At 38.7% G+C, this 27,446-nt stretch overlaps 1 protein-coding gene across 2 annotated transcripts in view; it reads left to right on the forward strand.

Annotated features, from left to right (window-relative positions):
• The window catches only part of MTMR8 (myotubularin related protein 8), a 230,332-nt gene that overhangs the window by 54,600 nt on the left and 148,286 nt on the right, over positions 1 to 27,446 (forward strand). For both annotated transcript variants that reach the window (XM_040266115.1, XM_040266114.1), the window contains exons 7-10: positions 13,815 to 13,947; positions 15,256 to 15,365; positions 24,338 to 24,463; positions 25,329 to 25,378. In XM_040266115.1, coding sequence (XP_040122049.1) covers positions 13,815 to 13,947; positions 15,256 to 15,365; positions 24,338 to 24,463; positions 25,329 to 25,378 — 419 coding nt within the window. The remainder of the gene's footprint in view (positions 1 to 13,814; positions 13,948 to 15,255; positions 15,366 to 24,337; positions 24,464 to 25,328; positions 25,379 to 27,446) is intronic.

Below are 27,446 nucleotides of genomic sequence, written 5' to 3' on the forward strand. Positions count from 1 at the left end.
TTTCTGTAGCTATATCTCTGCTCTACCCCAATATAATACTGGGCACCTACCAACCTGTGGGGTCACTCTTTCAGTGTCATATCTTTTTGCCTTCTCATACTGTCCATGGGGTTCTCAAGGCAAGAATACTAAGTAGTTTGCCATTCCATTCTCAAGTGGAGACACTGATGTGTCTAGTCTGTATACATATTAATTTCCAAGGTGACTATATGAACTTTGATAGCGACATATTTGTTAGCCCTAACTGGCAGGAAAATGCCCTTCAGCCACTCATCATAGCTTGATGACATGCCTGGTGCCCAGCTTTTCCTACTGCTGCTTCTCGTTGAGCATTTGAACCTTCACTGGCTGTTGGCTGTCAGTCAAGGACAGATTCTCATCTTATGTATTATTTAAGATTTGTGTTTCCATATTAATTTTCCGTTTTGATGATCTGTCCATTGGTGTGAGTGGGGTGTTAAAGTCTCCTACTATTAGTGTGTTACTGTCAGTTTCTCCTTTACTGTCTGTCAGTGTTTTTCTTATGTATTGAAATGTTCCTATGTTGGGTGCATAGATATTTATACTTGTTATGTCTTCCTCTTGGATTGATCCCCTGATCATTATGTAGTGTCCTTTTTTTTTTCCTAAGGGAATGTAATTTTTAAAATTAAAATTTATTTATTTTAATTGGAGGCTAATTACAACATTGTATTGGTTCTGCCACACATCAACATGAATCCGCCATGGGCATACACGTGTTCCCCTTCCTGAAACCCCTCCCACCTCCCTCCCCATACCATCTCTCCAGATCATCCCAGTGCACCAGCCCCAAGGATCCTGTATAGAACCTGGACTGGTGATACGTTTCTTATATGATATTAAACATGTTTCCATGACATTCCCCCAAATCATCCCACCCTCTCCCTCTCCCACAGAGACCAAAAGACTGTTCTGAACATCTGTGTCTCTTTTGCTGTCTTGCATACAGGGTTATCATTACCATCTTTCTAATTCCATATATATGCATTCATGTCAGTTCAGTTCAGTTCAGTTCAGTTCAGTCACTCAGTTGTGTCCAACTCTTTGCAACCCCATGAATCGCAGCACACCAGGACTCCCTGTCCATCACCATCTCCCAGAGTTCACTCAAACTCATGTCCATCGAGTCCGTGATGCCATCCAGCCATCTCATCCTCTGTCATCCCCTTGTCTTCCTGCCCCCAATCCCTCCCAGCATCAGAGTCTTTTCCAATGAGTCAGCTCTTTGCATGAGGTAGCCAAAGTACTGGAGTTTCAGCTTTAGCATCATTCCTTCCAAAGAACACCCAGGGCTGATCTCCTTTAGAATGGACTGGTTGGATCTCCTTTCAGTCCAAGGGACTCTCAAGAGTATTCTGCAACACCACAGTTCAAAAGCATCAATTCTTTGGCGCTCAGCTTTCTTCACAGTCCAACTCTCACATCCATACATGACCACTGGAAAAACCATAACCCTGACTAGACAGACCTTTGTTGGCAAAGTAATGTCTCTGCTATTGAATATGCTATCTAGGTTGGTCATAACTTTCCTTCCAAGGAGTAAGCATCTTTTAATTTCATGGCTGCAGTCACCATCTGCAGTGATTTTGGAGCCCCCCAAAATAAAGTCTGACACTGTTTACACTGTTTCCCCGTCTGTTTCCCATGAAGTGATGGGACCAGATGCCCTGTCCTTCATTAGTATACTGTACTGGTGTTTTTCTTTCTGGCTTACTTCACTCTGTATAATCGGCTCCAGTTTCATCCACCTCATTAGAACTGATTCAAATGTATTATTTTTAATGGCTGAGTAATACTCCATTGTGTATGTGTACCACAGCTTTCTTATCCTTTCATCTGCTGATGGACATCTAGGTTGCTTCCATGTCCTGGCTCTTATAAACAGTGCTGCAATGAACATTGGGGTACACATGTCTCTTTCAATTCTGGTTTCCTCTGTGTATATGCCCAGCAGTGGGATTGCTGGGTCATAAGGCAGTTCTATTTCCAGTTTTTTAAGGAATCTCCACACTGTTCTCCATAGTGGCTGTACTGGTTTGCATTCCCATCAACAGTGCAAGAGCTTCCCTTTTTTCCACACTTTCTCCAGCATTTATTACTTGTAGACTTTTGGATAGCAGCCATCTGACTGGCGTGAAATGGAACCTCACTGTGGTTTTGATTTGCATTTCTCTGATAATGAGTGATGCTGAGCATCTTTTCATGTATTTGTTAGCCATCTGTATGTCTTCTTTGGAGAACTGTCTGTTTAGTTCTTTGGCCCATTTTTTGATTGTGTCATTTATTTTTCTGGAATTGAGCTGCAGGAGTTGCTTGTATAGTTTTGAGATTAGTTGTTTGTCAGTTGCTTCATTTGCTATTATTTTCTTCCATTCTGAAGGCTATCTTTTCACCTTGATTATAGTTTCCTTTGTTGTGCAGAAGCTTTTAAGTTTAATTAGGTCCCATTTGTTTATTTTTGCTTTTATTTCCAATATTCTGGGAGGTAGGTCATAGAGGATCCTGCTGTGATTTATGTCAGAGAGTGTTTTGCCTATGTTCTCCTCTAGGAGTTTTATAGTTTCTAGTCTTACATTTAGATCTTTAATCCATTTTGAGTTTATTTTTGTGTATGGTGTTAGAAAGTGTTCTAGTTTCATTCTTTTACAAGTGGTTGACCAGTTTTCCCAGCACCACTTGTTAAAGAGATTGTCTTTTCTCCATTGTATATTCTTGCCTCCTTTCTCAAAGATAAGGTGTCCATAGGTGTATGGATTTATCTTGGGCTTTCTATTTTGTTCCATTGACCTATATTTCTGTTTTTGTGCCAGTACCATACTGTCTTGATGACTGTGGCTTTATAGTAGACCCTGACGTCAGGCAGGTTAATTCTTCCAGTTCCATTCTTCTTTCTCAAGATTGCTTTGGCTATTCGAGTTTTTTTGTATTTCCATACAAATTGTTAAATTATTTGTTCTAGCTCTGTGAAAAATATCGCTAGTAGCTTGATAGGGATTGCATTGAATCTGTAGATTGCTTTGGGTAATATCATCATTTTCACTATATTGATTTCTTCTGATCCATGAACATGGTATATTTCTCCATCTATTAGTGTCCTCTTTGATTTCTTTCACCAGTGTTTTATAGTTTTCTATATATAGGTCTTTAGTTTCTTTAGGTAGATATATTCCTAAGTATTCTTTATCTCTTGTAATATTCTTTATTTTAAGGTTTATTTTGTCTGATATGAGGATTGCTACTCCAGCTTTCTTTTGCTTTCCATTTTCATGGAATATAGTTTTCCATCCTCTCACTTTCAGTTTGTATGTGTCTTTAGGTCTGAACTGGGTGTCTTGTAGACAGCATGTATATGGGTCTTGTTTTTGTATCCATTCATCAAATCTGTGTCTTTGGGTTGGGGCTTTTAACTCGTTTGCATTTAAAGTAATTATTGATATCTATATTCCTATTGCCATTTTCTTAATTTTGGGGGGTTCATTTTGTAAATCTTTTCTTGTATTTCTTGAATATATAAGTCCATTTAACATCTGTTGTACAGCTGGTTTGGTGGTACTGAATTCTCTTAACTTTTGCTTGTCTGAAAACCTTTTGATTTCTCCTTTTGCTTGTCTGAAAACCTTTTGATTTCTCCATCAATTCTGAATGAGATTCATGCTGGGTAGAGTAATCTTGATTATAGATTTTTGCTCTCAGTGCTTTAATTATATCCTGCCATTCCCTTCCTGCAGAGTTTGTGCTGAAAGATCAGCTGTTAAACATATGGTATTTCCCTTGTATGTCACTTGTTATTTTTCCCTTGCTGCTTTTAGTATTTTTTTCTTTGTGTTTAATCTTTTTTAGTTTTATTAGCATATGTCTTGGTGTGTTTCTCCTTGGGTTTATGCTGCATAGGCTCTTTGAGCCTCTTGGACTTGGTTGACTATTTCCTTTTCCATGTTGGGGAAATTTTCAACTATAATCTTTTCAAAAATTTTCACATACCATTTCTTTTTCTCTTCTTCTTCTGGGACCTGTATAGTTCTAATGTTGGTGTGTTTGATATTGTCCCAGAGTTCTCTGAGACTATCCTCAGTTATTTTCATTCTTTTTACTTTATTTTTCTCTTCAGAAGTTATTTTCACCATTTTATCTTCCAGCTTAATGATTCGTTCTTCTGTTTCAGCTGTTCTGCTATTGATTCCTTTTAGAGTATTTTTACTTTCAGTAATAGTGTTGTTTGTCTTTTTATTATTATTATTCTTTAATTCTTCTAGGTCTTTGTTAATCGATTCTTGCATTTTCTGCATTCTGTTTTCAAGGTTTTTGATTATCTCCACTATCATTATTCTGAATACTTTTTTATGTAGTTTGCCTATTTCCTCTTCACTTATTTGTACTACTGTGTTTCTAGTTTTTTCCTTCATTTGTGCAGTGTTTATCTGCCTTTTCATTATTTTTTTTAAACTTAATGTGTTTGATGTCTCTTTTTCCCAGGCTTAAAGGCTGAATTCTTTCCTCCTTTTGGTTTCTGCCCCCCTAAGGTTAGTGCAGTAGTTTGTATAATCTTCATATAGGGTGAGATTTATACTGAATTTTGTTTGTTTTTACTCTCATGGGAAAGGCTGAGTGAGGTGGTAATCCTGTCTGTTGATGATTGGGTTTGTATTTTTGTTTTATTTGTTGTTTAGATGAGGCATCCTGCACAGGTGGTTGGGTGATGCCTGGTCTTGTATTCAAGTGGTTTCCTTTGTGGCATTTCTCACTTTTTGATACATTCAGAAAACGAAGATCATGGCGTCCGGTCCCATCACTTCATGAGAAATAGGTGGGGAAACAGTGGAAACAATGTCAGACTTTATTTTGGGGGGCTCCAAAATCACTGCCGATGGTGACTGCAGCCATGAAATTAAAAGAGGCTTACTCCTCGGAAGAAAAGTTATGACCAACCTAGACAGCATATTAAAAAGCAGAGACATTACTTTGACAACAAAGGTCCATCTATTCAAGGCTATGATTTTTCCAGTGGTCACGTATGGATGTGAGAGTTGGACTATAAAGAAAGCTGAGCTCCGAAGAATTGATGCTTTTGAATTGTGTTGGAGAAGACTCTTGAGAGTCCCTTGGACTGCAAGGAGATCCAACCAGTCTGTCCTAAAGGAGATTAGTCCTGGGTGTTCATTGGAAGGACTGATGCTGAAGTTGAAACTCCAGTACTTTGGCCACCTAAGAGCTGACTCATTTGAAAAGACCATGATGCTGGGAAAGATTGAGGGCAGGAGGAGAAGGGGACGACAGAGGATGAGATGGTTGGATGGCATCACCAACTCAATGGACATGGGTTTGGGTGGACTCCAGGAGTTGGTGATGGACAGGGAGGCCTGTGTGCTGTAGTTCATGGGGTTGCAAAGAGTTGGACACCACTGAGTGACTGAATTGAACTGAACAGAACATAAGCAAAATCAAAACAGTCCAACAAAACAAAAGTACAATAGATTGACCTAGCAATAAAAGGAAACCAAAAATTATATCTACCTGTTAAGAACAAGACTAACTAAAGCACAAACGGGAAACAAAACTAAAGCAAGGTGCCAAGTAGGGTATAAAACAATGAAAACAAAACTAACAAATATGATGAGAGGAAAGGAAGGAAAGAATAAACATTTAAAGCAAAATAGAGGCAGATAAAGAAGATTTATGTAAATTAAAGTTAATTGCAAGGGGAAGAGAACAGTAGGAAAAGCATACAAAGGAATAAGTATAGAAAAAATAATAATAGGTTTAAAAAATTAAAATTAAAAAAGGAGGAAAGAAAAAAGATATCAAAAAGGAAGAGGAAAGAATAAAGAAATAAAAGAAAATTCCACAGAAATGCAAAAGCCCAATATAGAGTCAGAGGTTTTTAACAACAATGAAAAGTGTGACTGCAAAAAAAAAAAAATTCAAAAGCTTAATTAGCTTTCATAGTTTCCATAAAATCAACAACTACAACAGAAGGGGAACAAAAAGGAAATGGAAAAGAAAATCCAAAATTAACAATAGAACAAGTCAAAACATAAGCATAATAAATGTTTTTCTTTGGTCATTGCTGTCAGGATCCTTTCCCATGCTGGGAGTCACAGTCCACCTCACCTTCCGAGGATGCCTTCCAACACTGTGCTGGTCTTTGGGCCTGCTGTGGGTGCACCTCAGATTCTAATCTGGTCATTCACCTGTGTGATCTTGCCTCCACTGTCCACAGCTCTGAGAACGAGTGCATTTTGTTTTGTGGGAGCCCTCAATGTCCTTTCATATATTCCACAGAAAGTTTGCCTAGTTGATCATGGGAATTTAATCTGCAGCTTTGACGGCTGGTGAGAAGGTTTTGGTTCTTCTTCCTCAACCACACTGCCCCTGGGTTTCTATTGTGGTTTTATTTCCATCTCTGCATGTGGGTCATCCACTGAGGTTTGCTCCTGAGGCTGTCCTAGAGGACTTGGGTCTGCCCCAGTGAGGGCCAGGTGCAGAGGTGTTGTTGTAGCTGCATGGGTCACAGTGATTCTGGCAGCACCAGGTACTCAGGGGAGTTAGCGGCTAGGGCAGCAGGAAACACAGTGCTCTAGAAGGGTAAGGCAACCAGTATTGTCCAATACACTCCAGTATTCTTGCTTGAAGAACCCCCTGACAGAGAAGCCTGGCAGGCCATAGCCCACAGGGTTGCAAAGAGTTGGACACAACTGAAGCGACCCTGCATGCAAGACATTTTTTTTCTTTTCCTTTTTTTTTTTTTGCCTGTGGCACCTCTACCCCAGTGAGTGTTGAGTGTGAAGGTGGCACAGCTGTGTAGGTTGCCAGGATCCTGGCAGCACCAAGTGTGCAGGGACATGGACTGCCTCAGCTGGTGGAGTTATGGCCCTGTCAGAATCTTTTGAGCTTCTGGTAGCTGGTGATCAGAAGGCCTCTTTGGCTAGCCTTTCTCTGTAGCTCTGCCTATTCAGGCACTCATAGGGCTCCCTTGCCTGGGGTCCTTCTCTGTTGTTCGGTGCATCAGCTACATAGAGTGACCACCCTGGCTGGGGTCCTGCTCTGTAGATCAGCACTTCAGGTACTTAAAGGGGCACCCTGGGTGTGGTCCTGCTCTGTAGTTCGGTGTGTCAGGTGCCTGATGGGCCAGCCTCTCTATTGTTCAGCTGCTGGTGCTCACTTGTGGGGAGAGAGATGCTATGGTGATGGCTCCACCCCCTACATGTGACTCAGCAGTATTGCCTTGCTTCCATGGTTACCTCACGTTCCTCCACAGGCATTTCCCACTGCAGTCTCCTCCGTCATGTCCCCTCATCTGTCTCTCTGCAGCCAACAGCAGCCCTCGCTGTAAGATTGCTCCACAATCCCTAAGGTCCAGCTCCTAGCCTCTGCACCTTCTAGGGTACCTGTGTCCCTGTTCAGGGTATGTATGGCTGCAGCAAGGACTGTCTGATTCTCATTCCATTTAGGCTGCCACAGATCAGCTGTTTCACTCACAGCCTTAAATGTTTCTCCTCCAACTCAGACAGTTACCCTGTTGTGGGGATCAGACCCCTGCTTCAGTTCCCCCACCTGCCAAGGACAGGTCAAGTCCTAGTAACACTCCTGTTTCTCCCCCTCGTCCCTTCATACTGCTGAGTTTTGCTTGGTTCTATATATTCTTTTCCGCTGGTCAGGAACTTCTGTCCACTCTCAGCTGGTGTTCTCCATGCATTTTTGTATCTGAAGGTGTATTCCTGATGCATCTGTGGGGAGAGATGTACTCCATGTCCACCTACTCCTCCACCATCTTTCAGGTTCCCTTAAAGTCTTTTCTTTTCACACAGAGCCACAGAACAAAATAGTTTTGCTTATAATTTGATATGTGGAATGTGGCTCACTAGGTGGTTTCATTGCTAACTAGTGATTGCTAAGTCCCTGATTTAGGTAGAAGCCTAAGCCAGGGATTGTGACCACAGAGTTGAGCATGTTTTTGAAACCACACTGTGGCTTTAGACAGATGTGTGTCCATTTTTTGTGATCTCTCTGACTCACTGGGCTCAGTAGAGAAAATAATTTCTGTTTTTGTTCATATACCATCCTTGGAGTACAAAATGAAGCAGGGTATGGGCTAACTGAATTCTGCAAAGAGAATGGACTGGTCATAGCAAACACCCTTTTCTAGCAATGCAAGAGATGACTTTACACATGAACATAACCAAATGTTCAATACTAAAATCAAGTTGATTACATTCTTTGTAGCTAAAGATGGAGAAGCTGTGTACAGTTAGCAAAAACAAGTACTAGCACTGATTGTGGCTCAGATCATCAGCTTCTCCTAGTAAAATTCAGGCTTAAATCAATGAAAGTATGGAAAACCACTAGACCAGCCAGGCATGACTTAAATCACATCCCCTATGAATGTGCAGTAAAGGTGATGAATAGATTCAAGGGATTAGATCTAAGAACTGTGAACAGAGGTCTGTAATAATGTACAGGAGGCAGTGATCAAAACTTCCCCAAAGTAAAAGGAAAGAAAGAAGGCAAAGTGGTTATCTAAGGAGGCTTTACGAATAGCTGAAGAAAGAAGAGAAGTGAAAAGTATGGGAGAAAGGGAAAGGTACATCCAACTAAATCCAGAGTTCCAAAGAATAACAAGGAGAGACAAGAAGGTGTTCTTCAATGAACAATACATAAAAGTAGAGGAAAACTACAGAAGGGGAAAGACTAGAGATCTCTTCAGGAGAATTGGAAATGTCAATGGAACATTTTGCCCCAAAGATGGCCACAATAAAGGACAGAAAGTGTAGAGACCTATAGTAGAAGCATAAGAGATCAAGAACACTTTTCCTCCCTCTATTTGAAGTAATGAGGCCGGATGCCATGATCTTAGTTTTTGTTAGTTTCAAAGTGACTCTTTCCCTCTCCTCCTTTACCCTTATCACGAGGCTCTTTAGTTTCTCTTTTCTTTCTGCCATTAGAGTGATGTCATCCACATATCTGAGGTTGTTGATGTTTCCCCCACCTATCTTGATTCCAGCTTGTAACTTATCTAGCCTGGCATTTCTCATGATGTGCTCAGCATATAGGTTAAACTAACAGGGTGACAGCAGACAGCCCTATTGAACTCCCATTTCAGTCTTGAACCAATCAGTTGTTCCATACAGGGTTCTAACTGTTGCTTCTTGACCCCACATACAGGTTTCTTGGGAGATAGGTAAGATGGTCTGGTATTCTTTAAGACAGGTAAGATGGTCTGGTATACTTTAAGAGCTTTCCACAGTTTGTTATGATCCACACAGTCAAAGGCTTTAGCATAGTCAATGAAACAGAAGTAGATGTTTCTCTGGAATTCTCTTGCCTTCTCTATGATCCAGTGAATGTTGGCACTTTGATCTCTGGTTCCCCTGCCTTTTTTAAACCCTACTTGGACATCTGGAAGTTCTTAGTTCACAAAATGCTGAAGCCTAGCATGCAAAATTTTAAGCATGACCTTATTAGAATGGGAGATGAGTGCAATGGTCTGATGGTTTGAACATTCTTTAGTACTACCTTTCTTGGAAATTAGGATGAGGATTGACCTTTTCCAGTCCTGTGGCCACGGCTAGGTCTTCCAGATCTGCTGACATGTTCAGTGCAACACCTTTTTGCCATCATTCTTTAAGGTTTTAAATAGCTCTACTGGACTTCTATCACATCCACTAGCTTTATTAACAGCAGTGCTTCCTGAGGCCCATTTGACTTCACGTGAACTCCAGAATGTCTGGCTCTGGGTGACTGACCACAAAATCATAGAAATCCGGTTCATTAAGATCTTTTTTGTACAGTTCTTCTGTGTATTCTTTCCATCCCTTCTTGATCACTTCAGCATCTACTGGTTCTCTACCGTTTCTGTCCTTTATTGTGCCCATCTTTGGGCAAAATATTCCCTTGATATTTCCTGAAGGGATCTCTAGTCTTTCCTCTTCTGTTATTTTCCCCTGTTTTTATGCATTGCTCATTGAAAAAGGTCTTCTTGTCTCTCCTTGCTATTCTTTGGAACTCTGTGTTTAGTTGGGTGTGCCTTTCCCTTTCTCCCTTGCTTTTCACATCTCTTCTTTCTTCAGCTATTTGTAAAGCCTCCTCAGATAACCACTTTGCTTTCTTGGTTTTCTTTTTCTTTGGGATAGTTTTATTCACTGCCTCCTGTACAGTATTACAGACCTCTGTCCATAGTTCTTCAGGTACATTGTTTGCTAGATCTAATCCCTTGAATCTATTCATCACCTCCACTCCATATGCATAGGGGATGTGATTTAAGTCATACCTGGCTGGCCTGTTGCTTTCCCCCTCTTTCTTTAATTTAGGCCTGAATTTTGCTATGAGAAGCTGATGATCTAAGCCACAGTCAGCTCCAGTACTTGTTTTTGCTCACTGTGTACAGCTTTTCCATCTTCAGCTACAAAGAATATAATCAATTTGATTTCAGTATTGACCATTTGGTTATGACCATGTGTAAAGTCGTCTCTTGTGTTGTTGAAAGAGGGTGTTTACTATGACCAGTGCATTCTCTTTTCATAATTCAGTTAGTTTTGCACTGCTTCATTTTGTTATCCAAGGCCAAACTTGCCTGTTACTCCAGGCATCTCTTGATTTCCTACTTTTGGATTCCAATCCCCAGTAATGAATAGAGCTTCTTCTTCTTCTTTTTTTTTTTTTTGGTGTTAGTTCTAGGAGGTCTTCTAGGTCTTCATAGAACTGTTCAACTTAAACTTCTTCAGCATAGGTGGTAGGGGCATAGACTTGAATTACTGTGATGTTGAATGACTTGTCTTAGAAACAAACAGATCATTCTGTCATTTTTGAGGTTGCCCCCAAGTACTGCATTTCAGACTCTTTTGTTGATTTTGAGGGCTACTCCATTTCTTCTATGGTATTCTTGCTCACAGTAATAGATACAATGTTCATCTGAGTTAAATTTGTCCATTCCCATCCATTTTAGTTCACCGATTCCTAAGATATTGATGTCCATTACTTCATGGCAGGTAGAAGGGGAAAAGGTGGAAGCAGTGACAAGTTTCCTTTTCTTGGGGTCTAAAATCCCTGTGAATGGTCACTGCAGCCATGAAATCAGAAGACGATTGCTTCTTGGCAGGAAGGTGATGACAAACCTAGACAGTGTGTTAAAAAGCAGACATCACTTTGTCAACAAACGTCCATATGGTCAAGGCTATGATCTTCCTAGTGGTCAGGTACAGGTGTGAGAGCTAGACCCTAAAGAAGGCAGAGTGCCAAAGAATTTATGCCTCCAAACTGTGGTGCTGGAGAAGACTCCTGAGAGTCTCTTGGCCAGCAAGGTGATCAAACCAGTCAATCTTGACAGAAATCAACCCTGAATACTCATTGGAAGAACTGATACTGAAGCTTAAGCTCCAGTGTTTTGATCACCTGATGCAAGCAGCCAACTCATTGGAAAAGTTCCTGATGGTGGAAAGGATTGAAGGCAGAAGGATAAGAGGGCATCAGAGGATGAGATGGCTGGATGGCATCACTGATGCAATAGACATGAACTTGGGCAAACTCTGGGAGATAGTGAGGAATAGGGAGGCCTGGCATAGCAAAGAGTGGGACATGACTGGGCAACTGAACAACAACAATCATCCTTCAGTTTCTCAGAAGTTTGCTGTCTTGCTTCAACTAAAACTGCATTTGACATTAAGGGATTAGAAAGAATTTAATCAAATCTGTGTCTTTCACCATTATTAATCTTAAAATGGTAAAGAGAAGTACCAAGCTTTTGAAAAACTAAAGAATTGGTACCCTTTGTCCAAATGAAAGATCAAAAAGTCCATCTTTTTTAAAGTGTATTTTATTTATTTATTTTGCTGTACCAAGTCTTAGTTGTGGCATGTGGGACCTTCGACCTTTGTTGATACATGTGGAATCTTTAGTGTGTGTGTTTGTGTGTGTTCTCAGTCATGTCCGACTCTTTCTGACCCCCTGGACTGTAACCTTTCAGGCTCCTCAGTCGAAAGGATTTTCCATTCAAGAATACTGAAGTGAGTTGCCGTTTCCTTCTCCAGGAATCTTTAGTTGTGGCATGAAAATTATTAGCTGTGGCATGTGGAATCTAGTTCCTTGACCTGGGATTGAATCTGGGCCCCCTGCCTCAGGAGCATGGAGTCTTAGCCACTGGAATACCAGGGGAGTTCCTCAAAAGTCCTTTTTAATAGGTCCATTTTTCCTCTCTCAGAGGACATACAAATATCTAGCAATACTCCTCTTCTGGATGGCTAGATCAATGCTTTTATTAGAAACTGTATTGTAGTGACAAAGTTCCATCCTTATGAGTTGATCAAATCTGGGTTCAGACCTTGCCTTCAGCTTTTATCCATATGATTCTGGTTGAAACTGGTTCACATCTCTGAACTCATCTTCTTATGGGGATAATAAAAGTACCTATCTTTAGTGGTTCTTGTTGAGGATTAAATGAGATAATATATGTGAAGGATCTAGCACAGTATCTAGTATACACATACTGGGGGCTCAGCAAATATTATATATTCTTTCCTACTTGAACATCAGGCTGCTTATATATAGCAGTTTCTCAGATATGCCAAACCTATTCCCAGAGAGTGTGTAGTGGTATGATGTAGCTAGCTATCTGTAGTAGCTGGCCTTTCTGCTGCTGCCCAAACTTGGGTAGGGACTGCTATAATTATTGTTTAATTTTTGGATGCATCCATCAATCATCATAAACTTTCTTATTACTAGGTGGTTGTTGCTTACACCTCCTGAGGTGTCCCTTTGATGTTTGTCATTAATTTAATGAAAGCTCAGTGACATTGTGTGATAAGAAGTCAGAATTACCATTGTCTTTCCCTTTAAAAAATATCTTGCATTCTAAGTAGAATATGTTAACTTCTAGATTTTTTTTCCTGCATGTGTTAATGTCAATAGTTTGTGTTTTTGAGGTTTCAATAGCATTCTTAAATTTTAAATGCTATTATTTTAAATTCTTAAATGCTATTATTTCAATAGCATTCTTAAATTATTATTACTACAGAAACTACACCCTATCCATATACATGCTTCTCCTACCTTCTGAAATGCACTGTAATGGGAGACTAGAAAATAGGCCCAGACAACATTAGTAAGATGGTCATCATTATAGAAGGTATTTTGGCTGTTTTATAGTTTTTTGATTAATGTCTCCTCTCTGCAAGTCCCATTTACTCTCTACCCCACCCAACGTTCTTCATATGACCTACAAGTGTTCTGATTATAACAGCTGAATATAGTGTTAAAATGGCCCTTGGTAGCTCCATTTCAATTTTATCAATGAGTGAAAGTCATGTATCTCATGAAGTCATGTTTTAGACATTTTTCTACAGTAGTTCTTTATAATTAACAGGCCCTGAAGTTCTTAGACTTCTTTCTAGAGCTTCTCAGTTATAAATACTTTTGAACTTCTCAATTATAAAGACTTTTTTCTCAATATAAAGCCCTTTCAGGTGAGAAAACATTTGTTTGTGATAGGAAACTCAAAATTATTATTTTAGTTCTTCAGATCAGACATCCTCATAGCTGCCATATCCTTCAATCAATCTCTTAAGCTGGGTTTTAATAATAAAATAAATAATAAATCTCCTTATCTTTCCCTGTACTATTCTGTTACTTAAAATACCTTATCTAAATGCCAATGAAATTCTCTTCATTCCAGAATGTGCTGTATCTTATCTGACTTTTTTTAAATGGGTAAGATTTAAAATTGTTTAGAATGAAGCATTGAGATTGACAAACCATGTTCTTTCATCATCTGCTCTATCTGCTCTCTTATGTTCTCAATATTGCAGTTAAATGCCTTGGCCAACCGAGCAGCTGGGAAGGGGTATGAAAATGAAGACAACTATGCCAACATTCGCTTCAGGTTCATGAGCATTGAGAACATCCATGTGATGCGGAACAGCCTGCAGAAACTCTTAGAAGGTACAGGGATTTCACCTGGGCTAGGCCAGAGGCTAAACAGATTGCATAATTATGTAAGGAAAAAGTATGTCTGATTTTGGGGTAAAATATAAAAGCAACCAGCAGAGCAGAATAAATAGGTGATAAGATTTTTGACTATATTATGAATCCAGTTTGCATACATAGTACTGAATTATAGCAGTGTTGGTCTGACAAAGGAACTACAGTATTTAGTTTCATAACTCTGTGGAGTCCATCTGGGTTTAGTTGCTATGGAAATAATATATCTGTATAAAATTATAGAGATTGCTATGTACAGGTGGGTAGATCAACACAAATATAAGTGAATTTGGGATTTATTTCATCTTCCTCATTTAATTTACTGTAAAGAGTCAGTCCAGTTTCAGCACTGTGCTGATAAAGGGGGTGAATTTAGACTTCAAAGGAATAAAGCTGTTATCAAGCAGTTTGGGTCATCTGTCATAGCTGCAAAATAATTGGGATCAGAATGGGGGCAAGGTGAGATCAGGGCCTCATAGGACTCTTGAGTCTAGAACGTTTCTCCCAAAGCCACTATCCAGGATTCCATGATGTGATATGTCATCTCAGGCACACATTAGGGAAAACCTGCCCTCCTTAAGTGAACTCCTTGTTCTTCCTCTCCTCAATTTTTTACTTATACTGTCTGCCAGGACCTCTCCTTCACATGACCCTTATCAGGTCTTGTCTCCTCAGTCTGCAGCCCTTTTAGGGTATTAGTATTCCTCTTCCTTAGGTCTCTTCCTCCTTTCTTTTTTGTCCCAGAATATTATATAGTAGGAGAAGAGAACCTTTTGCAGATTTTTTTGAGGCAAAAGATTGCTCAATGCAAAATGCATGAAAATTAACATAATTTTTTCAACTGTTGAGACAGCACATAACTGCAAGGGAGTAGGTGGTGATGTGGAAGTAGAGACAGATGTTAAGGGCTACAGAGTTAGGATGAGTAGGAGGAGTTAGAATGGGAATAAAATGTGTTTTCTAATAGCAGGAGATGTGAGTATTTTCCTATGGATACTAACTCAGTCTTTGGTCTCTCTTCTTTAGAGATTTCTGTGGTCTTGGGGGTGGATTCTATGGACTTGAGAAAGCAGAAACCCAAACTAGGAGATATGGTAGACTCTAGCTCTAGTACTGTCCCTGATTCACTGTGTGATTTCCAACTAATTATTTAAACTTTCTGTGCCTCAGCTTCCTCATTTACAAAATGGGAATCCACTTTGTCCCCTTTCTTGTTGAATAAACTGAGGTAATTGTGAATTTCAATTTCTGCTTCCTTTTCTACCTTAGTTTGTGAATTGAAAACTCCAACAATGAGTGAATTTCTTAGCGGCCTGGAGAGCTCAGGGTGGTTGAGACACATTAAAGCTATTATGGATGCTGGAATTTTCATTGCAAAGGTAATAATCAGGACTTTTAAGAACTTGCACTGACTTAATTATGGGACCTCTTAAAGTAGCAGTGTATCATGGAAAGAATATAAGAAAAAGACACCTGGTTTCTAGATTTAGGTCTACTACTAATTTAATGTGTGCCCTTGGCAAATCTCTTTCCTTCTCTAAATTTGATCCTCTGTAAAGCAAGGTGGTTAGACTAGAATCTAATGACACAACTTTTTTCTGGGAGGGGGGTACTGAAACTGAACTCTTTGACAATATGATTGACCCTCTCCCCTGGAAAAATGTACATATGGCTATGCATACAGAATATAGACCTTAATTTCAGAGAGTATACAGACCTCAGGTCTCTGGTTAAAAACTCTTAAATAATATCTCATGGTCCTTCCAACTCAAATACTCTGATGTATTTTTGTGTTGATTCTAAGGTACCAAGTGGAAGTAAGACTGGATATAAAATAAATGCAGTTTGTTTCTATGGGTTTTCAGAGCTCTGAGTATAAAGCTGACCTTTCTGATGTCTTTGTATAGGTCTGCCTCTGAATACAGTCTAAGCAGACTTCATCACTCATTTATGCTGAGTCACTTACTTTCTGACCTTCAGAACCCTGGCTTCTGTATCATTTACTAGGTGATGTTAAAAAAAAAAAAAAGAAGAAATTTGGAGTGTACGTTTTCTCATTTTGAAATTTTGTTTATATATTCCTACATGAGATCTTCCTCTCTTCACCCCACCCCAATTATTTGGTAGAAGTGAAGAAAAGGAGAGAATCACTTTCACCACTCTTTTGCCATTTTCTCAGTAGAAGTGAAGAAAAGGAGAGAATCACTTCCACCACTCTTTTGCCATTTTCTCAGTTGAAGATGATATTTATAGCCTCTGCCTTAAAAGGTTTTTAAAAGAGTGTATGTATGTAACTATCTTAAATATCTAGCCCTAATGTTTTTCAATTTCCCAGTCCTATTGCTTACATTTTTCATTATAATATATTATTAGTGCTTACTGTGTGACCCCACCTAGGTCATTTCAAACCCATTATTCTAGCTATTCTTTATACTGTTCCTTTTTTGCATGTATTATACCCATACATTTGTATTTCCTTTCTGAAACTGACTTCATGAGACCAAAGAGAGTGAGAATGGAGAAGGGAATAGATTTGGTAGATAGTACAACCTCATAAACATTTGTGAATTAAAATGAATGGATGAAAAAAAAATAGGCTCATGTTTGTACAATTATCCTGTGTTTCCCATCTCCATAAACACCTATATATCCCCAGCTTGAAAAAGTCAGCCTTGAATTTTCTCTGTTCCCCTCCATCTGGTAATTGCCTCATCCTATGAGCTATCCTTAAGTGTTTCTCAAATCTATCCTTTCTTTCCAGCCTCTGCCTTAAGTAGTATAATAACTTTCTGACTGTTTTACTTGTCTCTAGTAGTTGCTCCCCAGTTTGGCCACCAAATTGATACTAAAGTCATCTTTCTTGAGCAAATATGATAATGTCACTTTAAACTCAAAATCCTCCAATGACTCCCCATTGCCCATAAGACCCTGGCAATCATGAAATCTTTTTGTTCTCAAAAACCGTATAGTATCCCTCCCTCTCTCTTTGTCTCTCATTATCTTTATTCATTTTTCTCATTATAAAAATTATACATGTACATTGTAGAAGTAAACAATTCAGAAGTATATAACATAAAATGTATATATTCCCTGTAGTTTGCCCCCACAGCATATACATCACTATTAATAGTTTAATGTATGCCTCTAGATCAGCACTATTTGAACTTCCTGTGTTGATGGCTTCCTTTGTGGCTCAGAAGATAAAGAATCTGCCTGCATTGCAGGAGACCTGTGTTCAATCTCTGGGTTGAGAAGATCCCCTGGAGCAGGAAATGGCAACCCACTCCAGTATTCTTGCCTGGAATATTCCATGGACAGAGGAGCTTGGAGTCATAAAGAGGTGGACATGACTGAGTGAGAGGGTGCTGCCCAGTTTCATGTGATGTTGGAAATGTTCTGGATCTGTACTAATACAATAGCCACTAGCCACATGTGGCAGTTGCATACTTGAAATGTGGCTAGTGAGAGTAAGGAATTTAAATTTTTTTTTAGATTCTTTTTTTATATAAATTTATTTTGATCAGTTTAAATTTAAATAGCCACTTGCGGCTAGTGACTACCATATGGCACAGTACAGGTCTAGATTTTCAGCATATATAATTATATATAGGGCTTCCCTGATATCTCCCTTGATAAAGAATTATAACACTATATATATTATTATTACTACTTTGTAAAAGTAAGATTATGTTGTGCATATTTTTCTGCAACTAACTTTTTATACTTAATATATGATAAATATTTTCTAGGTCAGTTCAATCAGTACTACCTCGTTTTTTTTCAGTGACTATATAATATTCCATTAAGTGAATATTTGAATTTCATTTATTAGGTGATATTAAAAAAGAAGAAATTTGGAGTGTACATTTTCTCATTTTGAAATTTTGTTTACATATTCCTATATGAGAACATGCTCTCTTCACCCCACTCCTGTTATTTGGTAGAAGTGAAGAAAGGAGAGTATCACTTTTCACCTCTCCTGCCATTTTCTCATTTGGAGATGAGATTTATAGCCTCTGGCTTAAAATATTGGTCCCTGTTAACAGACAATTCAGTTATTCACATTTTTTACAAATGCAGACATTGTTGCATCAAATAGCCTTGAACATATTTCTTTATATGTGTCAGCATTCTTAAAAGTGGATTTTCAGTTGAAGAGTATGAATATTTCAGTCTTCACTAGATATGGCCAAATTGTCCTTAAACTAGGTTGCACCAGTTTCCATTCCCACCAACAATGCCTCTCTCTACATAGCCAGCAATGGTTATCATCTGTCTTTTTAATTTTTGCTCATTTGATATGTCCTGTTTTGATTTGCACTTCTTTAACCATTGGTGAAATTGGACATCTTTTCCTGTCTACCAGTGACTTTTCACTCCATGTTGAGCCCTAAGGAAAGAGTGTAGCTGCTACTATTAGGCCTCTGATACTACCTGAGGTATTTGGTTAACTGGGAAGTTTAAGAGGTTGAGAACTTTTTTCCAGATTTCTGTAACTCTTGTCTTGCAACCTAACTATTTTTTTAGGAATATCATTTTTTTTGGTACCGTCTATTACAGAGGTTACTCATTTTCCCACACCCCTGAACCTCACAGTCCATGGCAGGTTCAATTCCCCTTGCTTTTTACAAAACTACTTCCTCCTTTTAGGTCTGTTTCAATTAGCTGTGCTGCTCTATACCTCTCCTAGTGGCTCTCTTTTCTCCTTTAAGTACTTTGGAAACCATTTTAGGCAGGTGACTTCCTTTCTATCCTGATTCTTCCTTTCAATCCTGGGAGATTTGAATGTCCATGTACAAACCTATAAAACAGTCAGCACTGATAGTTCTTTGAACTTTTATACTCCAGTTCTCACACTTTTACTCCAGCTAACCTGGTTTTTCTGTCCCATGAAGACCTCTGCACTTTTAACTCCATTTTTTCCACCTTTTCCTACTTTCTTCCCTATGGAGCCAAGACCTAGTGGTGGAGCACCTCATCCATTCCACTTTGCCTGTTTATCCTTCCATTCTATCTACCCTGCTAATCTCATTCATTCTCTGCTTTCTCTGCTTTTATATCCTGACTACTAAACAGTGCTACAAAGGAATAAATCCCATACCCAGGTTAATTGGTATTGAGTTTATGGTTTATAATATTGGTTGGGTCCCAGCCCTGTTCCACCAAGCAGATATTTCTAATATGTATTTTACTTTCAAGCTGGCTATAACACTGTTACTTTCCTCTCTATAAGCACATATTCTGGAGAAGGCAATGGCACCCCACTCCAGTACTCTTGCCTGGAAAATCCCATGAATGGAGGAGCCTGGTGGGCTGCAGTCCATGGGGTCATTAAGAGTCGGACACGACTGAGTGACTTCACTTTCACTTTTCACTTTCATGCATTGGAGAAGGAAGTGGCAACCCACTCCAGTATTCTTGCCTGGAGAATCCCAGGGACGGGGGAGCCTGGCGGGCTGCCATCTATGGGGTCGCACAGAGTCGGACACGACTGAAGCGACTTAGCAGCAGCAGCAAGCACATATTCAGACTTGTCTCCATCTTTATAGAAAAATAAAGGTAATCTCTCATCTTCCCACACAACTATTTTTTTCTCCTTCCTTGCTATCTTAGAGGAAATGGTGCCTCATACCTATATTCTTAGTTCCATCCCCTCCTTCTTCAAGGAAACTTTTCCCCCTATATTTTCTTTTTCCCACCTCTCTTACATTTTTAATATTTTCCTTTCAATGGCTTCATCCCTCAGAAATATGCTTGGCACTTTTTTTTTGGTGGGGGGAGCTACACTGGGTCTTTGTTGCTGTGAGGACTTTCTCTAGTTGCAGTGAGAGGGGACTACTCTCTAGTTGCAGTGCATGGGCTTCTCATTGTGTTGACTTCTCTTGTGCAGAACAGGCTCTAGGGCACACACACAGGCTTCAGTAGTTGTGAAACACAGGCTTTGTTGCCCCACAGCATGTGGAATCTTCCCAGACCAGGGATTGAACCCATGTCTTCTGCACTGGCAGGTGAATTTTTAACCACTCGGCCACCAGGGAAGTCAACTTAATACTTTCTCATTCCTAAGAAAAGAATTTTTCTTATCTTCTATTTACTGTTCTCTTTCCTCTTGCTTAGAGCTTTCTTGAAAGTAATTGACCTTCTTTATTTGCACTTCCTCACATCCCTTCACTCTTGAGTTCACTATAATCCAGTTTCCTTCCATACCATTAGTAGTCTTCTTGCTGAGGTCTCTAATGACTCCTAACTTGTCGATCTCAAGGTCACTCTTTAACCTTTGTTCTGTTTTCACCACTCTGCTACATTTGGCATTGTTATCCCCATTCTCTTTGAACCATTTTTGTAGTCCTGGCCTTAATCCAACTACTGTTTCCTGGTTCTTTTTCTACCTTTCAGGCTTTTTAACAAACTGACTCCTTTAATAGCTCTCTCCTTCCTCTACTTTCCCCTTAAAAGTTACTGCTTTTTAAGGTCTTTCCTTTTCTCACTGTGGTCTCTGTGTGGACAGCACCAGTCATGCAGTTTCACTTACGATCTCTATTCATATTGTGGTCACATCTATACTCTGGCTCAGTTTCCTCATTCTCCTGAACTTCAGACCCACATATACAGTTGCCCACTGAATGCCCCATTGGGCATCCCCCAACTACCTCAGACTCTCCATGGCCTCAAATGAAATCTTACCTACTCTGAACACTAACTAAAACTTGTTTCTTCCTCTGTGTTTACTGTTCAGGCTAATGGTATTGTCATCCACTTATTTATTACTAAATGACACATTTAAGAGTCATTTTTGACTTTTCCCTCTCCTTCATCCCACATCTATTCTCACACTATGTCCTATTAAATTTTTATTCTTAACCTCTTTCTTCTCCTTTTCAGCCCCACTGCTACCACCTTTATTCAGGTGCTTATTGCCTTTCACAATTTTAGTGGCTCTTTGACTGATCTTTCTAAATCCAAACTTATGCCCTCTTATTCTCCTTATTGTCACCATAGTGAGTACATCTGATCATGGTACTTCTCTGCTTTTAACACTCCAGCAACTCCCTGTTGCCACCTGATAAAGTGCACACTTGTCAATCTGAACCTTACCCTCCTGGCCAGACTTGTCTCTCCTCACTCCCTCACTTCTAATGTAGCCTCAACCACCAAGCTAGGTAATAATTCCTCACCTATGCCATGCCTCCTTGCCTTTGTAAATATTGTCAGATTATGCCCCCTGCCTCGAATATCCATTCCTCCTGGTCTCTCTGACAAATGTCTACTCATCTGACAAGGCCAACTTTAGTTGTCTCCTCTTCTTTAGTTATTATATGCCTTTGTTGTATCTGGTGTTACCTTTCATTGTTTTAGTTATCATTGGCTTGTAGTCATTCATTTAAATGTTTGTCTTTTTTGTATCCCCAGTGCACACTATAATGCATCTTCTATAGTCACTCAGTAGTTATTGGCTAGGTGAGCAGATGAATGAATGTGTGAATAAATGCTGTTCTTCTTCCTCACCTGAAAAAAAATCCTACATTTTCTTCAAGGCTCAAGCTTCCCTGGCTCCTACAAAAGGCTATATTACCCTATAGCATCAGTTTTTCCACTGCATTGTATTTATTACCTTGCTAATCCTGAATAGTTCGCTCATTGAAGGCAGAAACTGAGTCTCATCTTTGTATCTCTAATCTTGAGCATATACATAACATAGAGGGATACATAATTAAGTGCTAGAATGAATAAGTGAATGCTCAATAGATTCCCATTGCCAAAATTGCCCAGGTGGAGTAACTGCCCATATTTTTACATCAATCTGATTATACAGAAACTTACCTAAGACAGGTAAACCTCTCCACCTTAAGTTAAAAGTATTTATATTAGTAAGACTAAATGGCTAAAGATTCCAAAGCAAATTACTGTCATGTCTGGGACTGAGATGCAGAACTGTCCAGTTTTTGAGCATGAATTCTTCCTCTTGCCCACTTCTCGCTGTAGTAATTGATCCATGTCTTCTTCAGAAGTTTTATAAATGTAGATCTTCTTTTGTTTTTCTTTTTACCCATATCATGTGTTGGTTTTGGGTTTTATTTTATTTATTTATTTTTTACTTTATAATATTGTATTGGTTTTGCCATACATCAACATGAATCTACCACAGGTGTTCACATGTTCCCAATCCTGAACCCCCCTCCCTCTTCCCTCCCCATACGATCCCTCTGGGCCATCCCAGTGCACCAGCCCCAAGTATCCTGTATCCTGCATCAAAACTAGACTGGCGATTCATTTCTTATATGATTTTGTACATGTTTCAATGCCATTCTCCCAAATCATCCCACCCTCTCCCTCTCCCACAGAGTCCAAAAGACTGTTCTATACATCTTTGTCTCTTTTGCTGTCTTGCATACAGGGTTATTGTTACCATCTTTCTAAATTCCATATATATGTGTTAGTATACTGTATTGGTGTTTTTCTTTCTGGCTTACTTCACTCTGTATACTTGGCCCCAGTTTCATCAACCTCATTAGAACTGATTCAAATGTATTCTTTCTAATGGCTGAGTAATACTCCATTGTGTATATATACCACAGCTTTCTTATCCATTCATCTACTAATGGACATCTAGGTTGCTTCCATGTCCTGGCTATTATAAACAGTGCTGTGATGAGCATTGGGGCAGACGTGTCTTTTTCAATTCTGGTTTCCTTGCTGTGTATGCCCAGCAGTGGGATTGCTGGGTCATAAGGCAGTTCTGTTTTGAGCTTTTCAAGGAATCTCCACACTGTTCTCCATAGTGGCTGTACTAGTTTGCATTCCCATCAACAGTGTAAGAGGGTTCCCTTTTCTCCACACCCTCTCCAGCATTTATTGCTTGTAGACTTTTGGATAGCAGCCATTCTGACTGGTGTGAAATGGTACCTCATGTGGTCTTGATTTGCATTTCTCTGATAATGAGTGATGTTGAGCATCTTTTCATGTATTTGTTAGCCATCTGTATGTCTTCTTTGGAGAACTGTCTATTTAGTTCTTTGGCCCATTTTTTGATTGGATCATTTATTTTTCTGGACGAGCTGCAGGAGTTGCTTGTATATTTTTGAGATTAGTTGTTTGACAGTTGCTTCATTTGCTATTATTTTCTCCTATTCTGAAGGCTGTCTTTTCACCTTGCTTATAGTTTCCTTTGGTGTGCAGAAGCTTTTAATTTTAATTAGATCCCATTTGTTTATTTTTGCTTTTATCTCCAGTATTCTGGGAGGTGGATCATAGAGGATCCTGCGGTGATTAATGTCGGAGAGTGTTTTGCCTATGTTCTCCTCTAGGAGTTTTATATTTCCTGGTCTTACGTTTGATCTTTAATCCATTTTGAGTTTATTTTTGTGTATGGTGTTAGAAAGTGTTCTAGTTTCATTCTTTTACAAGTGGTTGACCAGTTTTCCCAGCACTACTTGTTAAAGAGATTGTCTTTAATCCATTGTATATTCTTGCCTCCTTTGTCAAAGATAAGGTGTCCATAGGTTTGTGGATTTATCTGTGGGCTTTCTATTTTGTTCCATTGATCTATATTTCTGTCTTTGTGTCAGTACCATACTGTCTTAATGACTGTGGCTTTGTAGTAGAGCCTGAAGTCAGGCAAGTTGATTCCTCCAGTCCCATTCTTCTTTCTCAAGATTGCTTTGGCTGTTTGAGGTTTTTTGTATTTCCATACAAATTGTGAAATTATTTGTTCTAGCTCTGTGAAAAATACTGCTAGTAGCTTGATAGGGCTTGCATTAAATTTATAGATTGCTTTGGGTAGTATACTCATTTTCACTATATTGTTTCTTCCAATCCATGAACATGGTATATTTCTCCATCTGTTAGTCTCCTCTTTGATTTCTTTCACCAGTGTTTTATAGTTTTCTATATATAGGTCTTTAGTTTCTTTAGGTAGATATATTCCTAAGTATTTTATTGTTTTCGTTGCAATGGTGAATGGAATTGTTTCCCTAATTTCTTTGTCTATTTTCTCATTATTAGTATATAGGAATGCAAGGGATTTCTGTGTATTGATTTTGTTACATTTATTTTCTTTTTCATTCCCCATGTGTGTGTGCTCAGTTGTGTCTTACTCTTTGCAACACTATGGACTATAGCCTATCAGGCTCCTCTGATTCTCCAGGCAATCCTATGGACAGAGAATAGTGGAGTGGGTTGCCATTTCCTTTTCCAGGGTCATTCCTCATATAGGATATCAATATTATGAGAAGAAATTAATGTAGCCCAGTTAAGACTAAGTTCTCTGCTGTATTGATGGTAACCGTATATAATTAACCCGGCATGCTATTGAAAAGTTGTTTATGCTACTTTTTGCCTCTTGTCTTTACAGGCAGTGAAGATAGAAAAGACCAATGTCTTAGTCCATTGTTCTGATGGGTGGGACCGCACAGCACAAGTCTGCTCTGTGGCCAGCATCCTCCTAGATCCATTTTATAGGACATTCAAAGGACTCATGGTAAGAGAGCAGTGATTGGATTTTACCTTGCACAAGTGGGCGATTATAAATAGATCAAATATAACTCTAAACCAAGTTGTTTTCTATAAGAAAGAGGTCTACAAAAACAACTCTGGTTTTCAGTTTAGCTTCTTTCACTAAAATAGGCATTTACAGTCTACATACTTTCCATTGCACATTCAACATAGTTTCTTACCCATCAGAAGATAAGTTGGATATAATAGGCTGGTTGGTGTAAGGTAAAGGAAAGACTCAAAAAGTTAACAAAGTTTAATGATGATTGTTAAGTAAGCAAACTAATGGGCTCATCATCTTCAGTGTCAGCTGTCTTGATGTCAGACTGATGTTTGTTTTCTGGTGCTGAATCCAACACTTCTTACTTTGTCTTTCTATGAAACAGAACTTACAGTAGGAGTTTATCTTCATTTTTCTTTTGGAAATGCTTTAGTTTTTTTTTAATGGTTGAAATGCATTTATACCAAGATTTGTTCTTAGTACAAACTCAAATACTGCCTTTGGATTCCTGTTTCTTCATAGGTTGAATTTAATATGTTTATCAAGATTTAGTTATGACTCATATAGCCTGTCACACATTATGTAAAAGCCAAAAAACAAAAAAAAATGTGACACTGAGTACAAATCCAGAATGATTTCTCCTGAGAGCTTTGAAATTTGAAGATAGCCTTTATAGGCCTTTAAAGGAAATCCAAATTACTTATTTATCATTTGGGAAATTAACTTTATGATCATTCAACACAAATTTGTACAAAGTCCACTTTAGCAAAGTGTTTTGATACTTTATAGGTATGATTAATTAATTTTATGATTTTTCTAATGCAAATTTTTCTTTTTCTATAAAATGAAGATCCTGATAGAGAAAGAATGGATATCCATGGGGCACAAGTTCTCCCAAAGGTAAAAATATCCTCATTTTAAAGGTGGAGGCTAAGGAGAATTCAGTAGGGTGAGATTTATCAAAACCCTGATATGTTCTTGTGTAAGAAGGAAGAATAAGTTGATCATGGCATAAATCTCTTTTCATCAAGAAACACATATTCCATAAATAATGCTAAGGATCTAGGGACACAGTGGTAACTAGACTGTCATATCTGCCTTCAAAGTGAAACAAATGATTATATCAAATCATTAAATATTTCAAGGAAGACTAAACATCATAGGCCACAGAGGAAAAAGAACTTAACTGTGTTTGAAGAACACAAGATGGCTTCCAGGAATAGGCAATATTTAAGGATGAATTTTAGGGACTGAATAAGAGTTTGCTAGAGAGAACAGTGAGCATTCAGGTAGAGGGAGTAATATCTAATGCAGTGCAACTTTTAATCTTTTATAGGAAAAAAAGGCATTTGCATATTTCTGTTCTTTGGTAAGAGGTGGATGCAAGCACTTATATTTATTTAGTGATCTAGTGCTGCTGTAAGCCAAATAACCTCACTGAGACTTTGTGTGTTATGAGAATAACAAATGTTTACCAAATACTTAACAATATGCTGTAAACTATGTGAGACACTGAGCTGATAAAGGCACATAAAATATGAGTTTTTCCCTCAAGGAGGTTGCTATTTAAGTCTTATTATCCCACATTTGTGTGTATACATTTAATTTCTTTTGATTACCACTCTCTAGCTATTTGGGTCCATCTATTTGTTCTTCTTTTGTCAACAAACTTTGGTCCAGGCAATATGCCAGGTTTTGAGGGGACTGTATTGGACCAGATGTGTTTGCTGTCCCTTCTTTTATAGAAAATAAAATCAGTGATGACAGTATAATATGATATGGGCTTCCCAGGTAGTGCTAGTGGTAAAAGACCTGCTGGACAATACAGGAGATGTAAAAGATAAGGTTTAGGTCCCTGGGTTGGGAAGATCTCCTGGAGGAGGGAATGGCAACCACTCCAGTATTCTTGGCTGGAGAATCCCATGGACAGAGGAGCCTAGTGAGCTACAGTTCATATGGTCACAAAGAGTCAGACACGACTGAAGTGACTTAACACACACACATAGCATGATAACTGCTACAAGGGAACCTTACCCATTCTGGGCAAAGGAAAATTCCTAGAACTGGTGGTATTTTAGAACATTAAGAAGAAGAGGTTGATCTATTTTTAGGTTTTGAGACATCTCCAGACTATTTTTCACTCTGGCTGCATCATTTTATATTCCCACAAACAAGTAGGATGGTTCCCTTTTCTCCATATCCTTGGCCAGTATTTGTTGTGTTTCTTTTTGAGTTTCTTTTTGGGTATATATCTGAGAAAAAACAAAAACATTAATTTAGAAACATACAATGCACCCCCATGTTCATAGCAGCATTATTTACAGTTGCCAAGTTGTGGAACCAACCTAAGTGTCCATCAATAGATGAATGGATAAAAAGGACGTTGTATATATAGATAGATATACAGTGGAATACTACTCAGCCATAAAAAAGGAGGGAAACTTTGTCATTTGCAGCATCATGGATGGACTTTGGAGGGCATTATGCTAAGTGAAATGAGTCATACAGAGAAATACAAATACTGTATGATATCACTTGTATGTGGAATCTAAAAAGTACAACAAACTAGTGAATATAACAAAAAACTAGCAGACTCACAAATGTAGAGAACAAAGTAGTGGTTAGGAAGAAACTAGGGAAGAGGGGTAAAGAGAGGAGTAGGTAGGAAAGGTAAAGGAAAGACTCAAAAAGTTAACAAAGTTTGATGGATGATTGTTAAATAAGCAAACTGATGGGCTCATCATCTTCAGTGTCAGCTGTCTTGATGTCAGACTGATGTTTGTTTTCTGGTGCTGAATCCAACACTTCTTACTTTGTCTTTCTATGAAACAGAACTTACAGTAGGAGTTTATCTTCATTTTTCTTTTGGAAATGCTTTATATTTTTTTAATGGTTGAAATGCATTTATACCAAGATTTGTTAAACTCAAATACTGCCTTTGGATTCCTGTTTCTTCATAGGTTGAATT

Source organism: Oryx dammah, unplaced genomic scaffold, assembly GCF_014754425.2.
Source record: "Oryx dammah isolate SB20612 unplaced genomic scaffold, SCBI_Odam_1.1 HiC_scaffold_23, whole genome shotgun sequence".
In the NCBI taxonomy this organism is placed as follows: Eukaryota; Metazoa; Chordata; class Mammalia; order Artiodactyla; family Bovidae; genus Oryx; species Oryx dammah.